Source organism: Daphnia pulicaria, chromosome 7, assembly GCF_021234035.1.
Source record: "Daphnia pulicaria isolate SC F1-1A chromosome 7, SC_F0-13Bv2, whole genome shotgun sequence".
Classification (NCBI taxonomy): Eukaryota; Metazoa; Arthropoda; class Branchiopoda; order Diplostraca; family Daphniidae; genus Daphnia; species Daphnia pulicaria.
The window spans coordinates 1,320,552-1,340,298 of record NC_060919.1 but is presented as its reverse complement, the minus strand read 5'-3'; the positions used below and the strand labels follow the sequence as shown (position 1 = coordinate 1,340,298).

The following is a 19,747-nucleotide window of genomic DNA, read 5'->3' as shown; positions in this document are numbered from 1 at the left end:
TTAGATTTTGAAAGTGAACAAATTTCACACAACTTTATTATTTTTTACAACTTTAATTTTGTTTTTAGAATTTGTTATGCTTCACAATATGACGCAAAACGGCTAACTTGGTTTGTGTGTCAATAATGAATTTTGCCATCATGACTCATCAGTCAACAAGAAGAACGTCGACTGCACTGATTGTGATTTCCCGCACTTGGCACTTGTATTTTTGACATATACGAGCTTGTATGCTGCATTGCTGCTGCTGCTGTCAAACGAGAATTCGAGTGAAGTTCTTATATAGAAATTGCGACAATTTAAAAGAGGTAATTGCCCATTTTTATTGAAAATCTGCCGACTTTGTTGCAAATAATTGAGGATGTAAGATGTAACAAATATCAATTGTATGATCGTATAATTTTGGTATAGGTGATTAGCCAGCTAAAACTGTTTCTCATCTAAACGGAAAAAGAAGCTGATTGAACAGAAATGGAAGATAACTTTACCAAGATGGCCGCGATGGGACGTCGTTTTCAAATGGGAGATCTGTATGATTATCACACTGATAACATTCTCACAAGTAAATTATAATTTCTTGTCATCTTTATAGATTTTCTTTTTGGAATTTCAAAAAAACACACTGCTTAGTTTAGTTTAGAATTCGTGATACAAGCCATGATTAAGAAAAGTGTTTTCTCATTTGCTTAAATTCAAATACCGAGTAACTTAACTCTTTCAATCTTCCCTACATTTAAAGATGTTTTCTTACTTGTTATTTTTAGTGCCGAGTATAATGCAGATACATTTGTATTTTAGATTGCCGACTGTGGTGGGATTCATCCAAATTCGCGAATGCTACTGATGTCACTACCGGCTTCAAAATAAACTTGATTCGTCCCGATTCAAATTTTAGCAACAAGTGGCAGCACATGGGTCTTGACGACCATCTTCAGGCCAGCATCGTGACTGGTCTCATCAACAAATTCAGCGGAGCCAGCAACTACCTGAACGATCCATCGAGCCCGTCACAAGTCACCCAAACTCTTGTGTGTCGCACAAAGTCCAGGAAGGAGCGTCTGGATGTGCAAACTCTTCTCCAACAGATGAGCCCTTTACGTCTGCCTGACAGCATTGATGCCGAAATGGAGTTGCCAAAAGCCACCCATGTCGTCGTAGGGATCGTCTACGGAGCTGAAGCCTATTGCGTCCTGAGCCAGGATCTTGGCAGCCACGAAGCCGACGAAGAAGCTCACGAGGAAGCCGAAGAAAATTTAGGAAAATTGGCAACCAAACTGGAGAACGCATTAGGCGACATCGACTTTGACGCCCAATTACCTGATTTCAAGGAGCAGTTCACCAAAGAAGAAAAAGCCCAGCTCACTCGTTTGAAATGTCGTTTTTACTCCGACCTCCAATCTTTAGCTGTTCGAGAGTGTAACGTCATTGAAGTCTACGCACATTGCCTGAAAATGATACGAAAAATCAAAGAAGATGTGGAAAACAAGAGCAAAGCCATCCCCATCACATTCCTTCTCTGCCCGGTGAAATTCATTTTGAAACTTTCCGATGAAAGATTACGGCGGTCATTTGGATTCCGCGATGTCGACTCCGAAGTGACAGCTCGAATGTGCCGGAACTGGCTTCAATTGGAAGAAATCCGGAACAAAGCGGAAGCCATTCGAGCCTCCTCATCTGCCAAGAAAATCAACCGAGCATCGCTGAAATCTTTCCTGGACGTTTTGAATGAATACAAACATCTCCTGAGGGAAAGTCTGAAGAATGGCGTCATTAGGTCCAGGGAAAGTGACGATGGTGATGACGATGAAGTCGAAAGAGTCAACAGCATCGCCGAGAGTCACGGGCTGTTCAAACCAATTCGACTGGAACGTTGGCTCCGCTTCAAAGTTTCCGAGTCGGAGGTGGTCGGTAAAATATCCGGCATCAACGGAATTCTATTCTTATCCGGGAAGCAACAACTGGAAAAGAAACTGGCCGATTCGTTTGAAAAGAAATACGCCTTGGTGCTGACTATTCCGTCGCTGGATGAAAAAGCCAACGAGATTCTAGAAGAGATGAACTACTACTGTGAAAACTATAGCAAATTGGTGGCATTCGAGGATGACACGGATGATGAAGATGGCCAAGTTGACGAGGATAAACTTCCGTGGCACATGGGTCCACGTAGGACAAAGCAGGTGATGGACAAGATCCGGCAATTCGCCAATCACGTCGAGAAAAACAAACATTTGGAAAATCAAGTTCAGTTTTACATCACTTCCGGAGAACCAGGTCAAGATGGCTGTCGCTATTCCGTCTACGAAGCTGATAATCTACTCAAGGACAACCTGGACCAGCTACCCGTCCCCCCGACTGATTTGAAAATTCGTCTCGCTCCCGCTAAATCCAATAAGAAATCGACTCCATCCATTATTGTGTCGTGGGACTATGAAGAATTGGGTTATCCGTGTCACTTTTCCGTCGATTTTAGACCGATGAACAGTTCCGACCCTTGGAGTCAACAGAAGACGGCCAAGTCCGGCGAAAACCAAATTATCCTCAACTACAACAGTGGAGGACCAGAGCTGGAAATTCGAGTGGCCGCCGATACCTGCATAGGACGCAGTGAGTTCAGCGACGTCGTTGACACCGAGACTGCGCTGGGCGTTATTCATCTTAGCGATTCCGACGAGGAACTGGACTGGCTGACTGGAAACTTATGCATATCCGACAGCCGCCAGGGGGCATCAGCATCCGCAGAGCCCTCCCAACGGGCGAAGAAACTTCTGTTGCAGCCCCCCACTGGATTAGAAGTGGATTTGGTTACAAAAAGCACTTGTGAGCTGTCCTGGAGAGCTCCTTTTCATGCCGGAAGCTTATCGTATCGCGTTTGTTTTTGGCGAGACGGCCAAACCCCTTCGTCTGCTCGCGAAGTGGACGTCAGAGAAACCGGATGCCGTTTACAAGAACTCCAGCCCAACACGACTTATTTCGTTAGCGTTGTAGCCGTTGACGGCCAGGATGAAAGTGGACAAAGTGCAAGCGTCCGATTCACAACGGAAGTCAATGAGATGCGTTTTGCCGAAACGATCGTGAAGAAATGCAAGAAAATTGTCAACCGCAACGGGATGGATGTATTTGCTGTTCCGCTTACCAAATTATCTGGGCCAGCAGCGACGGCCGATCGCTTCGCCTTCGGTAGAGCTGACGCCCTGCACACAGGGAAGATGCAGCATCGAACGATTTTGGTGATGGGCGCAACCGGTTCCGGTAAAACTACACTAATCAACGGTATGATTAATTTCATTTTTGACGTCCAATGGGAGGATACCTTCCGCTTCCAGTTGATTGAAGAACAGACGGCCGGCCGCTCCCAAGTTGACAGCCAGACCAGCCGCATCACAGCCTACGACATCCATCAAGCGGAAGGATTCCGCGTTCCGTATTCGCTGACTATTGTCGACACGCCCGGCTACGGTGACACCAAAGGGCTCGAAAGGGACCAAGAAATCACCGAAATGGTCCGTAAATTTTTCGAAGAAAGGGGCGGAATTCAAGAGCTGGACGTGGTCGGTTTCGTGGCGCAAGCCTCTTTGCCCCGGTTGACGCCCACACAAATTTACATTTTTGATTCAGTGCTTTCCATCTTCGGTAACGACATCAAGGAGAACATTAATTTCTTATTGACGTTCGCCGACAGCCAAGTGCCGCCCATCTTGAGCGCCATCACCGAGGCTGATCTTCCCTGTCCGATGGATGACAACACTGGCAGGCCGCTTCACCACAAATTTAATAATTCTGGCTTCTTTTGTTCCAGCCGCGAGTCCGGAATCGGTCCAAACACAACATACACGGTCGACAAATTTAACAGATTCTTCTGGCAGATGGGCATGAACAATTTCCAGCTTTTCTTTATCGGCCTTGGAAAAATGAAAACCAAATCTCTTTCTCTAACGAAACAAGTTTTAGACGAGCGGAAGCGATTGGAAGCCACCGTGGACGGACTCCAACCGCTCATCAAAATCGGCTTGTCCAAGATGGAAGAAATGCGCAAAACCAAGCAAATGATCTCGAATTGTCAGGCCCAAATTGATGCCAATGAAAATGTGGAATTAGTTGTGGAAGTAACGGTGCCCAAGAAAGTGGACATTCCAGCCGGTCTATATTTAACCAATTGCAACAAATGTTACGTCACTTGCCATTATCCTTGTATGATCCCGAATGACGACGGCAAAGTCAGTTGCTGGGCCATGGATCATGGCATGCCTAGATCAATTCGCAGTTGTCGCGTTTGTCCGGAGAATTGCATCTGGAACATGCATGCCAACCAGCCGTACAAGTGGGAATATGTCAGCGAGCAGCAGGCCACTTCATCCAACGCCATTAAACAGAAATACGAGGCGGAATTGAAGAGGAAATTGACGGCTCACGAACTGATCCAGATCCTGCAAAAGGATCTCGACGACAACGAAAAGGCCGTTTTAGAGCGTGTGAATACGGTTTCACGCTGCATCCAGCGGCTGGATGAGATCGCCCTGCGTCCGAATCCGTTCTCGACTCCGCAGTACATCGACCTCATCATCGACGCCGAGCAACAGGAGAAACGTCTCGGCTTCAAGGAGCGGATCGAGAGCTTGAAGAAGCTGCGACAAATGGCCGACATTACCAGTAAAATCAAGAATAAGGAGTCGCTGTTTAGCGAAGATGGAAAGGATGGCGGTGAAAACCTGGCGGCCGATGATGACGAAGGCGACGGCCTGCTGTCGCCGATTGCTGAAGACCCTGAAGTTGGTGCGGCATCCGGTAACATGATTGGATGGCGCGATGAAGATTAAGTGGCATATTGTACATTGTTGGTGAGATTTTGGTAAAATGTTATTGTTGCTTGTTGTTTTGCGTTCACAGATTATCTCGATGTTATTATGTAAAGGTTGTAAAGAGCCATATAATTGCCATATAAAAGAAAACAGAGAAGAGATTAACTATGAAATGTTGAAAAATACAGCTATTTATGCATATAATGTGATTTTGTTTGCTTGTCAAATTCTTGATATAAAAATGAAGAGTTTTCAAAATTAATCACTCGTCGATATTGTCCTAAAACTATACATAAAAGTAAAGCAGGAAATGCGCAATTAGTGCGTAGGAAATTTCTCAAGAAGATATTAAGATTTTGAAATAACCATAGATTTTATGTTATTATCCGAACGTTTATAATTTTGCAATTTAACTATTACGAGTGCAAATTTTTTATAATGTTTTTTTTTTAAATAATCAAACAAGCGCTAAAAGTTGTTTCTTTGAAAGTCCGCTAGTGACAAGTGTCGTGATGGCAGACGACAACAAAATCTGACGTTTGATTTTGGTTGGATTCAGTAATTTCAGTTTATTATTTCGTGGTCTGTCGTAGCGTAATGCAAACGCTCAGTTCTCAACCGGTTTTCCATCATGTTTAACAAACTCGATACTATTAAAATGATTGCTCTTGGCCGTAATTTTTCCATCGGCACTCTCTACAATCACATTGAAGACGTCATTGTACCAAGTAAGTAAAAAGTTTAACTTTTCTTTCATCACAGAACGTCAAATTCAAATGCTTATTTCTTAAGATGGACAATTATTGAACGAAATTTAAGATAATAACGTGAAATTTGGTTGCAGATATGCGTCTGTGGGATCCAAGTGACGTTTCTCGTCTGGCCACTGTCAAGACAGAACAGAAAGAAACTGTCAAAGTTCATTCAATTGTGGCCGAGCACAGGAGTGAAGAAGAAGATGATATCGAAGATGATGAACATGGGACCACCTTGTTGTCTGATTTGGGAATGGACAATCACTCGGCCATGAGTTTGATGGCTGGACTGTTACGTCCTTCATTGGCAGGAGCTTGGCAGTACCCGATTGATCGATCTGATTTTACCACGTTTGATCACGGTGCTGAAGTGGCCGTCCATTGTCGTTCTTCCAGCAGGAAAGTCTCAGTCGACCCCACTAGCCTGGAAATTATCTGCCGGCCAGAGAGACTCATCAAGAGCCAGGCCACTCACGTCGTTGTAGCGGTCACTTACGGCCTGGAGGCCTTCTGCATTTTCTCTCCTCAACTCGGCCCACTTCCTAAAAATTCCAGGGACGACGACGACTACGCCCACTTCTTTGCCAACGGACTTTTGAATGGCCGAAATCGACTAGAACTGGACGAAGAAGATGAAGACCACCTTATTCCGTTAGACTTGCTGTGTCTCCTGTACAGCGACTTGATTGGCGTCAAAAGTGGACAAAGCTGGACTTTGAAGGACGTCGGCGAGCAGTACCAAGCCTGCAGGAAAGTCATGGATCACCTGGCCAGCACGGCCATCCCGTTGAGAGTGTGGTTGTACCCTCTTGGTAAGCTGATGCAGACGGAAGCCAATAACATCTACAGGATTTCCAGCAACATTTTGGATCTCCCCCGTGACCTAGTGATCCGCTGGCAGAAAATGTGGAACCGGATGCGACGAGTTCGACGTGAAACGGACTCGTTGGTTCACCATTTACAACACATTTCCAATGGCCAAATCCCTCCCAACTGTCGTCAAAGAATCAAAGACTTTGACGGATTAATGGCCAAATTCACATCCGCTTTGTAATCCAAGTTGCTGCCAGAATGGACCACTTGCTTCCGGAAAGGGGCCGACCTGTCGACGGAGAAGATGCTGGAAATGATGGAAACAATTGAGAACAAATCGCCTTTCTCCACCAAAGGATTAAGCTTATGGCTAAGCCACCAGAAACATCAGATCGAGACCTTGACCAGGTTGGTCCAGTTGCCTGGCATCCGGCTTCTCCTGGGAGCGGATCAGCTGAAAAAGGAGATCAAGAATCCAGGATATGATCGATCGTTCGCCGTTGTTCTCCACCTGCCAAGTCTTGCTGGACAGTCGGACATCAGTCCAGTAAACGAGATGAGCCGTTTCGTCGACGTGTTCAGCACATCGCATCCATCCAGCTGGACACAATGGGCAAGTAACAATATTGCCGGATTAGACAGCAGTCGAATGTCAGCCGCCCGTCGTCGGTGTTTTATCGCTGGCCAAGAATTCTCCGGATGGGTGACGGATTGTAACCGGGACACACCCAACGTGCGGTACATGGTCTTTTACGACGAAGAATTGTGCCAAGATGGCGAAACAATTTCCCCATCCATTCGGTTATACGACAGCTATTCCGGAGAAGTTGTGCAGAATAATTACACCATTCCCAAAACTCCTGGCCCAGTCACAGTCAAAAAGAACTATCGTGGCGTCATCACGCTGAGCTGGACAACTGAGGAGGAAGTCGACGAGCCCAATTTCATTTTGCAGTATCGGAGTGTGGATAGATCCGGAGAAAGTTGGGATTCCATTCAACATCATTCCAAGACAATTACAATCAGTTATCTGCAGTCGGAGGAGAGTTACGTGTTTCGCGTTGCCGCAGTGACACCAGGTGGGAGGAGTCGGTTCAATCCGGTCAACTGCGAGGTGACAATCAATCCGGTTTGTCGGCCGCCAATCGGAGTCATCTGCCAGTCAGCGACCGACACTAGCATCACCATTTCCTGGTACCATTTCATTTTTGACGAAGAAGAAATTGAAGTTGCGAGTGAAACAGAAAGTGAAGAAGAAATGGAAATTACCGTCAAGTATTTTGCTGTTGAATGCTGGGCCGATGGCAATCAAGATTCGTCTTTCATCCAGCGATCGACGACAAGCAAAACTTTCACCCTCGAACCGCTCGTTCCAGACACGCTCTACTGCGTCCAGGTCAGAGCCGTTTGCACCGACACCAACGGGTCTGTTTTCTACAGTTTGGCTTGCCGGATCTTGAAGATTAGGACGCCGCGGGAAGCCGAACGGGCAGCTCTCATCGTCCGCCGATCCAGCCGAAAGTGTTCCAGTGACAGGTGCCCAGGTGTTGACTTTTACACTTTACCGGTCAAGAAACATCGAGGGGCCCAAACGCAGGGAGTCGGGCACTATGTGCTGGGAAAATCGAGTTATTTGGCGTTGGCCGGCAAGCGTCGTCAACGGACCATCTTGATGCTGGGCGCCACCGGTTCCGGCAAGAGTACCCTAATCAACGCTATGGTGAATTACATGCTGGGCGTCGAGTGGGACGACGATTTCCGTTTTAAATTGATCGACGAGCCGGCCGACAAGTCACAAGCTCACAGTCAGACGGATTTGGTAACCACCTACGACCTGTACGAGATGAAAGGATCCCGGCTGAATTATTCTCTGACCGTCGTTGACACTCCAGGATTTGGTGACACTCGTGGGCTGGAAAAAGACAAGAAAATTATGCAGCAAATCCAAGATTATTTCCAGTGTCGTCACGGAATTCAACAATTGGAGGCCGTCTGTTTCGTCGTCCAGTCGTCTCTTCCCAGATTGACGGCTACTCAACAATACATTTTCGACTCCATCTTGTCTATTTTTGGACAAGATATTAAAGATAATATTCGTCTGATGGTGACATTTGCTGACGGTGCTTTGCCGCCGGTCCTTGGTGCAGTCAAAGAGGCCGGCATTCCGTCGCCCATGGATCCATCCACCGGCCTTCCTTTACATCACAAATTTAACAATTCCATTTTCTTTACTTCCAACAAGGGCGACCGGCAGACAAACGAATTCAACCGGACCTATTTTGACATGGCAATTGGCGGTTTCGACAAATTCTTTGACGATTTGAGTCGCATGGAAACCAAATCGTTGACGCTGACCCGAGAAGTCCTCGAGGAACGGAAGCGACTGGAAAGTCTTGTCGAAGGTCTACAACTTCGTACACAAATCAAACTGACCCGCATCGACGAGTTCCAGCAAATCAAGAGGATTTTGGCGGAAAACCACGATCAAATGGACGCCACCAGGAATTTCGAATTTGAAGTGGAATTTCTCGTTCCAAAAGCAACTGACATCAGCAGAACGGGCCAGTTCACCACCAACTGCCAAAAGTGTCGCACAACTTGCCATTTCCCTTGTAGACAAGCTCACGACGCAGATAAACATTTTTGCTCTGTCATGGACCGAAGCGGCAACTGTATGATATGCAAATGCCCGTGGAATGTCCATTTCAATCAAAAGTACCGGTACGAAATGGTGAAGGAGAAGGTCCAGCGTTCATCCGACGCCATCCGGCAACAGTATCAAGAGGCTACGAGTGAAGCGATGACCAACGAACAGCTGCTGGAACGGATCCAGAAGGAGATCGACGACTACGAGGCGCAACTGCTGGACTTGATGCAACTCACCTACCCGTGCATCCAGCGACTGAACGAGATCGCTCTCCGGCCTCACCCTTTATCTGCGCCCGACTACATTAATTTGATGATTGAAACCGAGAAACAAGAACATCGTCCAGGATATCAGCAGAGAATCGCCACCCTGCAGAAACTCCGCCAAATGGCCGACATCACGGCCAAACTGATCCGCGACCAGCAGAGCACTCGACTACCGCCGCCGCCAACCCAGCAGCAACGACGGACAGCCGTCGGAAGTCGTCGGTTGTCTTCGTTATTCTCCGGATTATATTTACGTCCCACTTCCAGGAATGGTTTGTGAAATCTCACACCTTATTTATTTACATGTCCAAAAAGAGAAATAATGATTATTTGAAAAAGATATTGATATAACATTAATCGTGTAATACAGATCCGCTAAAATTATGTATTGATATAATCAAATAAGGAGTGAATAAAGCCAGATAATTATATGAGATAAATCATAACACGCTATACAAATATGTCTTGAATAATTTTTCTCTTTTTTCGGTCAGTATAATTAATTCATTTCCTAAAATGCTTAGCCAACCAACCCAACACAAATGGGTTTACCGTTATACAAGATATAGTGACCTCGAAAAATATAATATGCTCCATTATCAAGATTGGGTCTCTTCCGGATCGACTGCCGCCGTCCTATCTATTGAAATTGGGTCACTATATCAAATTAAATTTCTTGTCGTCTCCCGCGGTTTCTCCTATCACAACTGAAAACGTTCTTTTTTGCAGTTCAGCGTTTCAAGATGAATTTATTCGATAAGAGCCCGTTATTAATGATGCTTTCGTGCACTTGGTTCTGGGTGTCGACGACCGCTTGCAAAAAGTGAAATGTATTTCTTGGCGATTAATTGGGTTTTCTCTGGCGCAACTTTTGAGTTACAACGCCCACAGTTTCTCAACAGTTCTTTACATTTTTGTTTTTTGATTGCGAGACAAAGATCGACCGCTCGTATCGTCTGTGAAAAATTATTTAGAAAAATGCTTTTTTAAAAAAGAAAAAGCTTTGGGAAATCAAATATAAGAAACACGTTTAAAATATAAATCTCCAATCAAGATTTTTGCAAGAGATTGGGTTGTCATGCTTCTGATGAAATGCACGCGATAGCCAAGATGGTATCAGATTGGCACAAAATCAGCGCAGTCAAATGCATTTAAAAGAGAAAAAGCCACATACTTCCTCTTGGCAATAGAATCTAGGTGAATCAAGAAGAGAGAATAAAATGTTTAAAAAATCACAAATTTATATATCTGAGGTTTCAGAATGTCACCAAGCACGAATGCTGTCATAGAAGGAAGCGTCACACAATCACTTTCTGTAAAGCGAAACGAAATAATAATAATAATTTTGAAACAAAAATACAAGACCGGTTTCTTATGGGTGTGAGATGATTCACTCCCGCTAGACGTGTCTGACACTTCATTATTTTCAGGTTGAAATTTACAGCTCAGCTGGAATAAAAGACTTCCAACTGTGCGCACAGCATATATAGAATTCATATGCACAGCATATAGATAGAGAAGAAGTCCTGTCAGGTGTTGCGCGTAGGACAGGTTATATTTTTGTTCAGCTCGCACCTTCCGCCTATTCTTTTCATTTAACAAATAAATAAAATACATATAAGTTGGAATTTGGAGTCAGACCGGTCAAATGTTGGATGGTAGCCAAGCAAATTAAATCTATCGAATTATTCTTCCATTTTATTCCATTTTATTATAGAAAGTCCAGCTATAGGCAAGTGTAACCATTCTCTTTTACATTTCTATATGTCTCCAGAGTTTTGTTAGTCTTTTAAAAAACAAATCTATTCGAGAAGTAAATCAAAGTTGATAAGCCAGTTTTGTTGCTTGATTACTGCCTTATAAACCATCCTTATATATAATGATTGACCTGAATTAAGGTGCTGCCGTGGCTTTGTGATATAATACCTAACAAAAAGTATACGGTAATTCTGATTGTAGCGGTGAGTAGACGGTGGACACTTGTTTGACTACTTCTCTACATGGAACTGTTGTTATACATTCCTCTCGCAATCTCAGCGCAATCACCACAGCACGGTGCCCCCCTTTTGTCATTTCAATTTCTCAATTCACTAAGTCGGCTGGGTCCAGCCTCTTCGGTTGTGTGTGTGCTCAGTTTTTAATTGATAACAGAAATTAAATTGTAGTGTTTTTTGTGGTTGGAATTGGACATACCTAATAAAATTCGGAATAATTAAAATTAGGTAAGAATCAAAATCCATTTTTACAAAGTGAATCAAGAATAAGCTGTTTGAATAAAAATTTAATTTTGATGTGATAATAACCGCTGGTATTTGATAACAGGTGACACAGTGCGGACAAACATTTTGTCGCTGAAATTAAATGGATACTTCTCGGATATCAGTTTCCGCTCTGGGCCGCGATGTGGTGGTCGGAGATCTTTACAACTATTACACCGACGATATCATGAAAAGTAAGATTTTTATCTCAACAAAATGATGTTAAGTATTTCAAAAAGGTTATCAGTCCGTGAACTGATGGTGAAAGTGGTTTTCAGATTTCTTTTTAAAAAATCTTATAAGGAGGTAAGCCTTTTATGTGTTGGCAGTTTACAAATGAATACACATTGCAAAATTAGAAAGGAGCTTAACTACTTTGCATCTGCAACATTATAGCCCCGTTATTAGCCTTTATTGATGGCGATTGCGAAGATGCCGACGTCAAAAATCATATATGAATAATATTTTTATTAGAAATCCGTACTGCATAATAATGACATTGGCTTCTATCCAAACAGGTAATATTGCAGTACCTGTCGAATACGTACGCGTCGAGCACAAAGCCATTCCAGAATCGGAGCGCTCCTTTTTCTTCAACCAACCCGCCAAATTCAAACCTTCTTTACTTGGAATCAATTCACATGTCCAGCAAAGCATCGAGCAAGGATTCGTGGACCTCGATCAACTTTGGTTCGCCGAATTCTTGCGACCCAATGTGACAGAATCCCGTGATAATGAGGCCATAGTCACCGCCTTCTTCCGCGTTGTCAGACGGACTGAAACTCTCGATCGACAATTCCTCGAATCTAAAATCTACGACTATCAGCTGGACAGCGGCGGACGGGCCACGCATTTGGTCGAACAGGTCGTCTACGGATCCGAGCTGATTTGCTCCATGCGCCGGACCGTCGACTGGCGTCGGGAAACCAAGGAAAGCGTCGAAGAAAATATCTATTTAGTAGCCAAAGCTTATTTTGAGCGGATTTTCGGACCAAAAGCAACTAGTAATAATAATATCGATCCTCCAGCCGAACTGGACAAACTGTCGTGTAGAATCCTGAGCAGTTTGGAAGACGTCCAACCGACCGAGACTTCATTCCGCCAATCCTGCGAGTTCCTGAGAGACGTCGTCAATTTCAAAGAGGATAACCAGCCCGCCAAATTGTGGCGGCCCATCTACATCGTCCGGTGTCAGATACCCAGGCAAATCGAGACGCGGATATTTTGGGACCGGATATCCGACAAGAGGCTCAAGATCGAGCGCAAATGGCACTGGATTTTGAAGGAGAGCCGCAGGATTTTGAGACACCCGTACCTCAATCAAATTCCTCCCATCGCCAGAGCCGTGTACCAATTCCTCGACTTGCTGGAGCCCATTGAAAAGGAGATCAAGCAATTCAACTTGAATGTTATCGGCAAGAAGTACACCCAGGAGCAAGTGGGGAGCGATATTAAAATTATTATCGATAGCGTCCTGCTGTCGGACATGGTCAATTGGCTCATTCAGAGACGATGCGATATTGACGCCATGTGTTTGCTGTTTAAAGGCAAACAAATGGCCATGTACGACATTGCGGAAATCGAATCCCGGCCTCATTCGACCATCGAGAGGCGGGCCAGAGTTTTCGTCTTGAAAGTTGAATACAACCCGGATCCGCTGATGAAACGCGTCCAGAATTTGATCGGCGATCCGAATCCGATCATCAAAATCCCCGTTTTTCCGGTTATGTTATCTGGTGATAAAGAACGTCTGGCGGTAGTTAGTCAGGCGTTTCACGAATTTTCAGAAGAGGCTCACTGGTGTTCCAATGACAAGAACAACTACCAGATTGGACTGGTTCCGGTTTCTTCCGCTCTGGATGACGCAACCATCAAGACGATTTTGTATCCTGCCATCGAGTTTCATACGCAAACATGTTCGCCGGTTATCAGCCAACAGTTAGCTGCCAGTTCTAAAACAGAACAAGAAAGTTATACTCACAAAGAGGAGGAATCTCTTCCGTGTCAGCAACCGACTTCTGCGCAGCATAAATTAAAGAATTCATCTCAGATTCATTTAAAAACAACATCATCAGCCACACCAAAGCAAAATCCTTACGAAAAAGTCTCGTATTTACTAATGAAAACTTTTTGTCAAGTATTTAATGATTGAGAATGTTAACCCGTTCTATGTTAGCCCTTTTTGTATATCTGTATTATTATTATTTGTAAAGCTATATTCTGAAATTAAAATATTTTGTACTTTCTTGTGCAGCGCTTGAAACTATATAGGACCAAATCGTGGGACGCACCATAGTTGGAAAATGTTCGATCGGTAATAATCCACGGTAGTTATATGCGAGTTGTTAAATTGTTACACAACGTACACGATTTAATTAATTGTCTAAATTGAAAATAGGAAACTTTTGTTAGACTTTCATGTACTGAACGGATTGAAGACAATTCGGAAAATTTAACGGAAGAATACAAAGATGAAGGCTTTTAGATGATATTACATAAAGGAGCAAAAGATAAGATCAAACAGTAATTATAATAAGGAGAGCAGCGGAGAGGATTAATAAGATACGATGCTTTTATATTCATAGTTCACGTAAGATTTAATTGTGAAAAGTTGACTCATTATTTTAGATTTTGTCTTTATTTGCGTCCTGGGCGCCTTTTATTCGTGTTGGGCATGTCCGTCCAGTTAGTGCAGCAAAGAAAGTGACCTGCAAGATTGTGGCAGTTCAATCCCCCTGCTGTAAGTCCGTTGTGGTGATAAAGCGATGACAGGGAGATGCCACATTTGTCGGCAATAGACAAACAGGTATCATCGCTATTCAAGCGAAATCCATTACGGCAGTTTGGATGCGAAGAATTAACAAAATCTGTTTTTCCGAGAGAGATAAAGCATTCTCTGTTAATTACGCATTACCTGTAGACAGTATACTATCATCACATGTTTGAAATATATACCAGTGAAGTTAATGAGAACGAAGAGCGAAACGACCAGAAGAAAAGACATTTTTATGGAAACCATTGCTGCAATTAGACAATCGGAAAATGGAACAAAATCTGAAGAAAACGCACTTTATTTATTAAATAATTCTGAATGTTATTCGTAATTTTAAAATATTCAAAATTAAAAAATGTTTTTTTTTTCTCTTTACCTATATTGGTTTGGCTGCTACTGCCTTGGAAGATAACCAGTGCTTTACTGAACATTTTTTTTATTGCTAAAGAACTGACTTAAATTGAACTCTAGTCAACTTTGGTTATACTCCGATCCGTGCACTGTTAAAACGATTGCCTGTACTGATTTTTCGTGGTTGCTATAATCGTAAAATAGACGGATATCCTCTAAAATTGTGATCGGTCTCAACTTTTTCGTGGTTTATGATATTAAATCAGATAGGTCTCAACCGTCTCAGCAAAACCTCTAAATGGTGGTATATGGCAGTGCTAGTGGCTAACCCCGAAAAATAAAAAAATAAATGACGGAAATTGATTAGCCACGCATGCAATCACCATCATACATGGTAAAACAATTTTTGGAAAATACAGCAAAATTCTTATGAAAAAGTTGCAATTTAAAATCTTTGCTTTCCAGGAATATCTCGGTTGTATTAATTGTATATTAATATCTTAAATAAATTCCAATATTCAAGGAAATGAGGTACAGTAACCACAAACTTTTATTTACCATAAAGCCATCTCACGAAATAAAAATTTATCACAAACTGTAATTTACTCGTATAGATCACACTTCCACTAATTAGCTATACCCTAAGCTTATATGTTTTATGAGAGATAATTTGATTTTCTTTGCCAGTTTTATATTTTGGTGACGTTGCGAGTCATAATAAAATAATGCCAATGCGACTGTTTGAAAAAAGCCATTAAGCGTTTAGAGAAAGGGTAACACAAAGGTTTTAGCATATGGAAATTCGAAAACACTTCGGAAAATTCAACACTGTAAGGATAGAAAGTTATGTATCCGAATGTATAGTATCTCAAGCCGTTAAATGCAAATGAAGCTCAATCAAAAATTATATAAGGATTAGATTATAGATTTCATATTCCATTTCATATTTATATTTCAAAAGATTTAATTTTGAAACGCGGAAATGACTTTCATTATTGATGAATTTTTCTTTATTTTCGCCCGTTCCAGTTAGTGCAGCAAAGAAAATGGCCCGGCTGAAGATTGTTGCAGTTTCTTCCCCCTGCTGTAATTCCATTGTGGTGAAAAAGCGTTTGCAGGGAGATGCCACATCTTTTGGCGGTAGACCAACAGGTATCTCCGCTATTCAACCGAAATCCGCGCCGGCAGTCTTGCGAATAAGCAACATCTGTTCATTCCGAGAAAGATATAGCATTTTCCGTTAGTCAAATATATTATACCTTTAACGCATAAACGGCATAAACAATCATTTCAACATGTTTCAAGTCCTACCGATGAAGTTAATAAGTACGAAGAGCGAAACGACCAGGAGAAAAAGGGAAGGCACCTTTCTGGAAACCATTGTTGCTAACTTGCTACTACACAATCGAAAAACGAAACAAAAATTTAAGAATTAAGAAAATGTATTAAATTTTATTTCATAATTTTTAATATTATGCACCATTTAAAAAATATTCAAAATAAAAAATAAATTGTCTCCTTTTACCTATTGATTTGGAGGCTACTGCCTTGGAAGAAAAGTACTAGTGATTTTTTTAATTGCTGAAGAACTTGTAATGAATTCAAGCGAACTAGTCTACCCTTTTTATAAGTTCCGACCCATGTATACTGTTAAAGCAGCTTCTGTTTTTTGGGGTGATTGCTTAACCACGAATAGACGGATATTCTCCAGAATTGTAGTTCGACTCAGAATGTTCGGTGTTTGTGGTTTTTTATACTAAATCAGCTACTCAAAATAGAACCCGTAATTATTGATAATGTAGTATAGCAAACCACAAAAAATTTAAACATTAGCGGTAATTGATTAGACTGTTAAAACGGTTACTGATTTTTCGTGGTGGCTAACCAAAAAATTTGACGGAAATCCTCAAAACCGATTGGCATATACATTCTCGTGGTTTGTGATAATATCAACAAAGCCCTCCAAATAAAAAAAAAAACGGCGGTAATTGATTAGCCACGACGCGCGCAATCAAGAATGCATCGTAAAACGATTCTTAGTTATCGGTATTTTTGAAAGTACAACAAAGTAATTTTCATAAAATTTAATAGAATAGGCTGATGACTTCAGGAGTTCAGGGTTTTACTGCTATTAATTAATATATTCGGGCATCACTGATTTATCAGGGTATTTCACCTAAGCCTGCTGGATTTTACGTTAGATTGTCAAGAAAACCCGAGGTGCCCCTCGTCCGATATAGAGGGACGAAGCACAACCGGATCCCATCCGGCTGCTTCAAAACAACATGTAGCGAGTCATGGCGTGATTATTGAAATATCTGCCAAATTAGATGACACATGTCAAAATTCTGGTGGCAACTAAATATAAACATTAGTGGTGGTGAATAGTTGAGTCGGGTAGGGCGTGGCAATATCATCATAGCACATTGAGTCCCGAGTTCGGTTCCCAAAGGGGACATAGTTAGTTCACCATTCAACGATTAGGTGGCGCCCCAAATGTGAGAAAGGTCGTATGGGGTAGTAACTCATCAATGTAGTGGATGCTCGTTGGCGTGACCAACAATGTGCAATAATGTTAACATGGAATATTGCATTAGCATCATGGCTTAAGACTTGCATCTAGTTATCAAACTAGTCGTCATATTACATGTTTAAGATGGCAGCAGTTAATACTAAATCCATGGTTAATTGAATACAGTTTCTGGGTCTTCATCTTATAGCGGCTAAATAGCCGTATGGTCAGATCTATAGATGCAGCTAACATTGATCAAATATGAGTCTACAGATTGAAACCCCATACTTTTCTCATTTTATTTTATTTGAATTTTAAAAATTCTGATTCTCAGATTCATTCAAAAACATCAGCCACAGCACCAAAGCAAAATCCTTACGAAGAACTCAGAAGTGTCGTATTTACTAATGAAAACTTTTTGTCAAGTATTTAATGATTGAGAATGTTAACCCGTGATGTTGGCCCTTTTTGTACATCTGTATTATTATTATTTGTAAAGCTACATATACTAGCATATATAAATTAAATCATTTCGTACTTTCTGTGAAGCGCTTGAATTTATACCAATTCGTGGGACGCGTCATAGTTAGAAAATCTAAGTTGCTTCGTATTTCCAAATTTGTATTTATCTTTTTACAATAAATCTATATAATAATCAGCGATAATTATGCAAGTTGTTAGACTGTTGCAAATCACTTCGCGCAAACATAATTAAATCAATTGTTTCATAAATTGAAATCAAATGAAATGTAAATTTTTGTTTCTAGACTTTCATCTTATCGGCGATCCATCCATTGTTTATGTACGCCGAGACCCGCGTGTAAACGCCGCCTTCTTCACACTTTGCAGGCCCGTGGCTAGTGATTCCAATTTGGACGCCATCGACAATAATTGGGCCTCCACTATCTCCCTGAAAGATGACACGACAAATATTAGTAAGTGGAGCACGCACGCCTGCCGCAAATAATTTTATTTAAAGCCAGTAGAAACATTATACCACATACAGTAGACCATTTTTTGTTCCATTTACTCGACGAGGCTAAAAACCGAATTACCTGACAAGTTTCTTTGGTACTTGACGGAACTGTGCATAACTGATACTCGTCGTTGTACGCCACACTAAATTGCTTTTCACATTCTTCCTTGGAATTTACTGCCAGTTCAACTTGCATCATGTTGGGGGGACTCATTCCATCTATAATCATTTATTTGTGGGAAAATGCCCGTTAATATTAGACATCTATCGGCCAATTAAAAAAAATAACGTTTTAAATAAATCACTTGCCGGATGATGTCAAACCCCAGCCAATTGCAATAATTCTCTTCCCTGCGTAATCGACTGTGCAATCGCTACATTTTTCAGGTAACTTTATCAGACTTACACCTGGATTCTCGTTCAGGATAGCGCGCGTATCCATCTTCAGGATGGCGATGTCATTTTCACCCTAGCGTATGAGAGTCATTAAAAAGAGTTGAACACAGAAAATAAGTAACGGAGAATCAGAGTAGGCATACCTTGCCCAACTGATTGAAATCGTCGTGAATTAAAATTCCGTCCATGGAAACAGTTCTTTTAGTGCTGGTCGAATACAGCAACTCGATCAACCCATTTGGTGGAATAGCGTTGACCCCCAAAAAGATTTCGATTTCATTCGAAAGCTCCCTAAGGTTAAAGAAAGACACACGTCACTGAGTTTAATAATATTTCGTACTAGTTCCTATTCAAAAGAGACAGTATTCAAGAATTACCCTTGATCGTTGAACAAACAGTGAGCTGCGGTTAAAATGTGCCATTCACTAATCAAGGTACCGCCGCACCAAGGAATTGATAGCGTATCGTTTGTGGTAACGTCATCGATCACAAAACGTCTAATATGAACCTAGAAATACAAAACAAAAACATTAACTGATAGAAAGTGTACGTTAAAAATAAGCCGAACAACTTGAATTAAAACTCACCATGTATTTGTGTCGTTCACTATCATCAGGGTTCACTTCGGAACCGCCAATTATGTAACCAAACTTCGGAGGAGTCAGCCCATCAACCAACATACCTAGGAAAGCGCAAACAAAGCAAAAGAATTAAATTAGCCATAAAAATACGTAAAAATATGTCAATCTTGATTGCCTATTAGTATAGTAACCTGAATTAGAGCGTTCCAGTCCCATTGCGTCACTAGGATTAACAGACGAGGACATTAGTAAAAGAAATACCTAAAAAAATATCATTAGAAAATTCGTTAAGCGGATGTTTTTTAAATTTACAGGTAAAATAAATTTCCGTGACTGGCCCGCCATGTACGAAGTGTCTAGTTTTAACTTGGTCGACTGATAACAATTACTCGTAAGGAGGAAGCCCCCTTATATACCTTTCAAACTGTGTTAGTGGTAGATTCGTGTTGGCCAGCATGACCTAGATTGCACGATAAAGCTCTATATATTCTGGAACACTCGGAAAACTCGCTACTTCTCAACAGTGATGCAGCATTTTGACATGTGTAGCTGGACTGATAATTTCCCTACAAGCTAAAAAAAGGGGGACAATTAGAATGCAGAGTACCGTAATAGGCATAACA

At 41.9% G+C, this 19,747-nt stretch overlaps 6 protein-coding genes and 1 long non-coding RNA gene across 9 annotated transcripts; 4 read left to right on the top strand and 3 right to left on the bottom strand.

Moving 5' to 3' along the window:
- Nucleotides 1–187: 187 nt before the first annotated feature.
- LOC124349390 lies at nt 188–4,998 on the top strand. The gene is made up of 3 exons (XM_046799950.1): nt 188–308; nt 412–562; nt 799–4,998. The coding sequence occupies exons 2-3, from the start codon at nt 472–474 to the stop codon at nt 4,812–4,814; spliced, it is 4,107 nt and encodes a 1,368-aa protein (XP_046655906.1). The 5' UTR covers nt 188–308; nt 412–471; the 3' UTR covers nt 4,815–4,998.
- A 296-nt stretch (nt 4,999–5,294) lies between these two features.
- On the top strand, nt 5,295–9,723 carry LOC124349436. Its single transcript, XM_046800038.1, has 2 exons — nt 5,295–5,524; nt 5,641–9,723. Exon 2 carries the CDS (start codon nt 6,669–6,671, stop codon nt 9,555–9,557), a length of 2,889 nt encoding a protein of 962 aa, XP_046655994.1. The 5' UTR covers nt 5,295–5,524; nt 5,641–6,668; the 3' UTR covers nt 9,558–9,723.
- Nucleotides 5,455–6,605, top strand: LOC124348452 (cytolytic toxin-beta-like). Its single transcript, XM_046798671.1, has 2 exons — nt 5,455–5,524; nt 5,641–6,605. Exons 1-2 carry the CDS (start codon nt 5,455–5,457, stop codon nt 6,603–6,605), a joined length of 1,035 nt encoding a protein of 344 aa, XP_046654627.1.
- A 1,630-nt stretch (nt 9,724–11,353) lies between the features above and the next one.
- On the top strand, nt 11,354–13,697 carry LOC124349576. The gene is made up of 3 exons (XM_046800302.1): nt 11,354–11,499; nt 11,600–11,729; nt 12,054–13,697. Exons 2-3 carry the CDS (start codon nt 11,639–11,641, stop codon nt 13,685–13,687), a joined length of 1,725 nt encoding a protein of 574 aa, XP_046656258.1. The 5' UTR covers nt 11,354–11,499; nt 11,600–11,638; the 3' UTR covers nt 13,688–13,697.
- Nucleotides 13,698–14,023: 326 nt separating this feature from the next.
- On the bottom strand, nt 14,024–14,852 carry LOC124350150. Of its 2 annotated transcripts, none has more exons than XM_046801184.1 (3): nt 14,685–14,852; nt 14,491–14,556; nt 14,024–14,402 (listed from the first exon to the last, which is right to left on the bottom strand). In XM_046801184.1, exons 1-3 carry the CDS (start codon nt 14,737–14,739, stop codon nt 14,173–14,175), a joined length of 351 nt encoding a protein of 116 aa, XP_046657140.1. In that variant the 5' UTR covers nt 14,740–14,852; the 3' UTR covers nt 14,024–14,172. The 2 variants fall into 2 exon arrangements, with proteins under 2 accessions (XP_046657140.1, XP_046657139.1); XM_046801183.1 differs by having other exon boundaries at nt 14,491–14,589; nt 14,685–14,848.
- A 943-nt stretch (nt 14,853–15,795) lies between these two features.
- LOC124350200 lies at nt 15,796–16,312 on the bottom strand. Its single transcript, XR_006920435.1, has 3 exons — nt 16,185–16,312; nt 15,971–16,056; nt 15,796–15,866 (listed from the first exon to the last, which is right to left on the bottom strand). It is a non-coding gene; the product is annotated as an uncharacterized LOC124350200 (long non-coding RNA).
- Nucleotides 16,313–17,790: 1,478 nt separating this feature from the next.
- Nucleotides 17,791–19,657, bottom strand: LOC124349890 (mast cell protease 1-like). 2 transcript variants are annotated; one of them, XM_046800817.1, is made up of 8 exons: nt 19,541–19,657; nt 19,316–19,385; nt 19,131–19,225; nt 18,921–19,051; nt 18,687–18,834; nt 18,457–18,616; nt 18,227–18,366; nt 17,791–18,081 (listed from the first exon to the last, which is right to left on the bottom strand). In XM_046800817.1, the coding sequence occupies exons 2-8, from the start codon at nt 19,368–19,370 to the stop codon at nt 17,935–17,937; spliced, it is 876 nt and encodes a 291-aa protein (XP_046656773.1). In that variant the 5' UTR covers nt 19,371–19,385; nt 19,541–19,657; the 3' UTR covers nt 17,791–17,934. The 2 variants fall into 2 exon arrangements, with proteins under 2 accessions (XP_046656773.1, XP_046656772.1); XM_046800816.1 differs by lacking the exon at nt 19,541–19,657 and adding an exon at nt 19,437–19,511.
- Between the last annotated feature and the right edge of the window lie 90 nt (nt 19,658–19,747).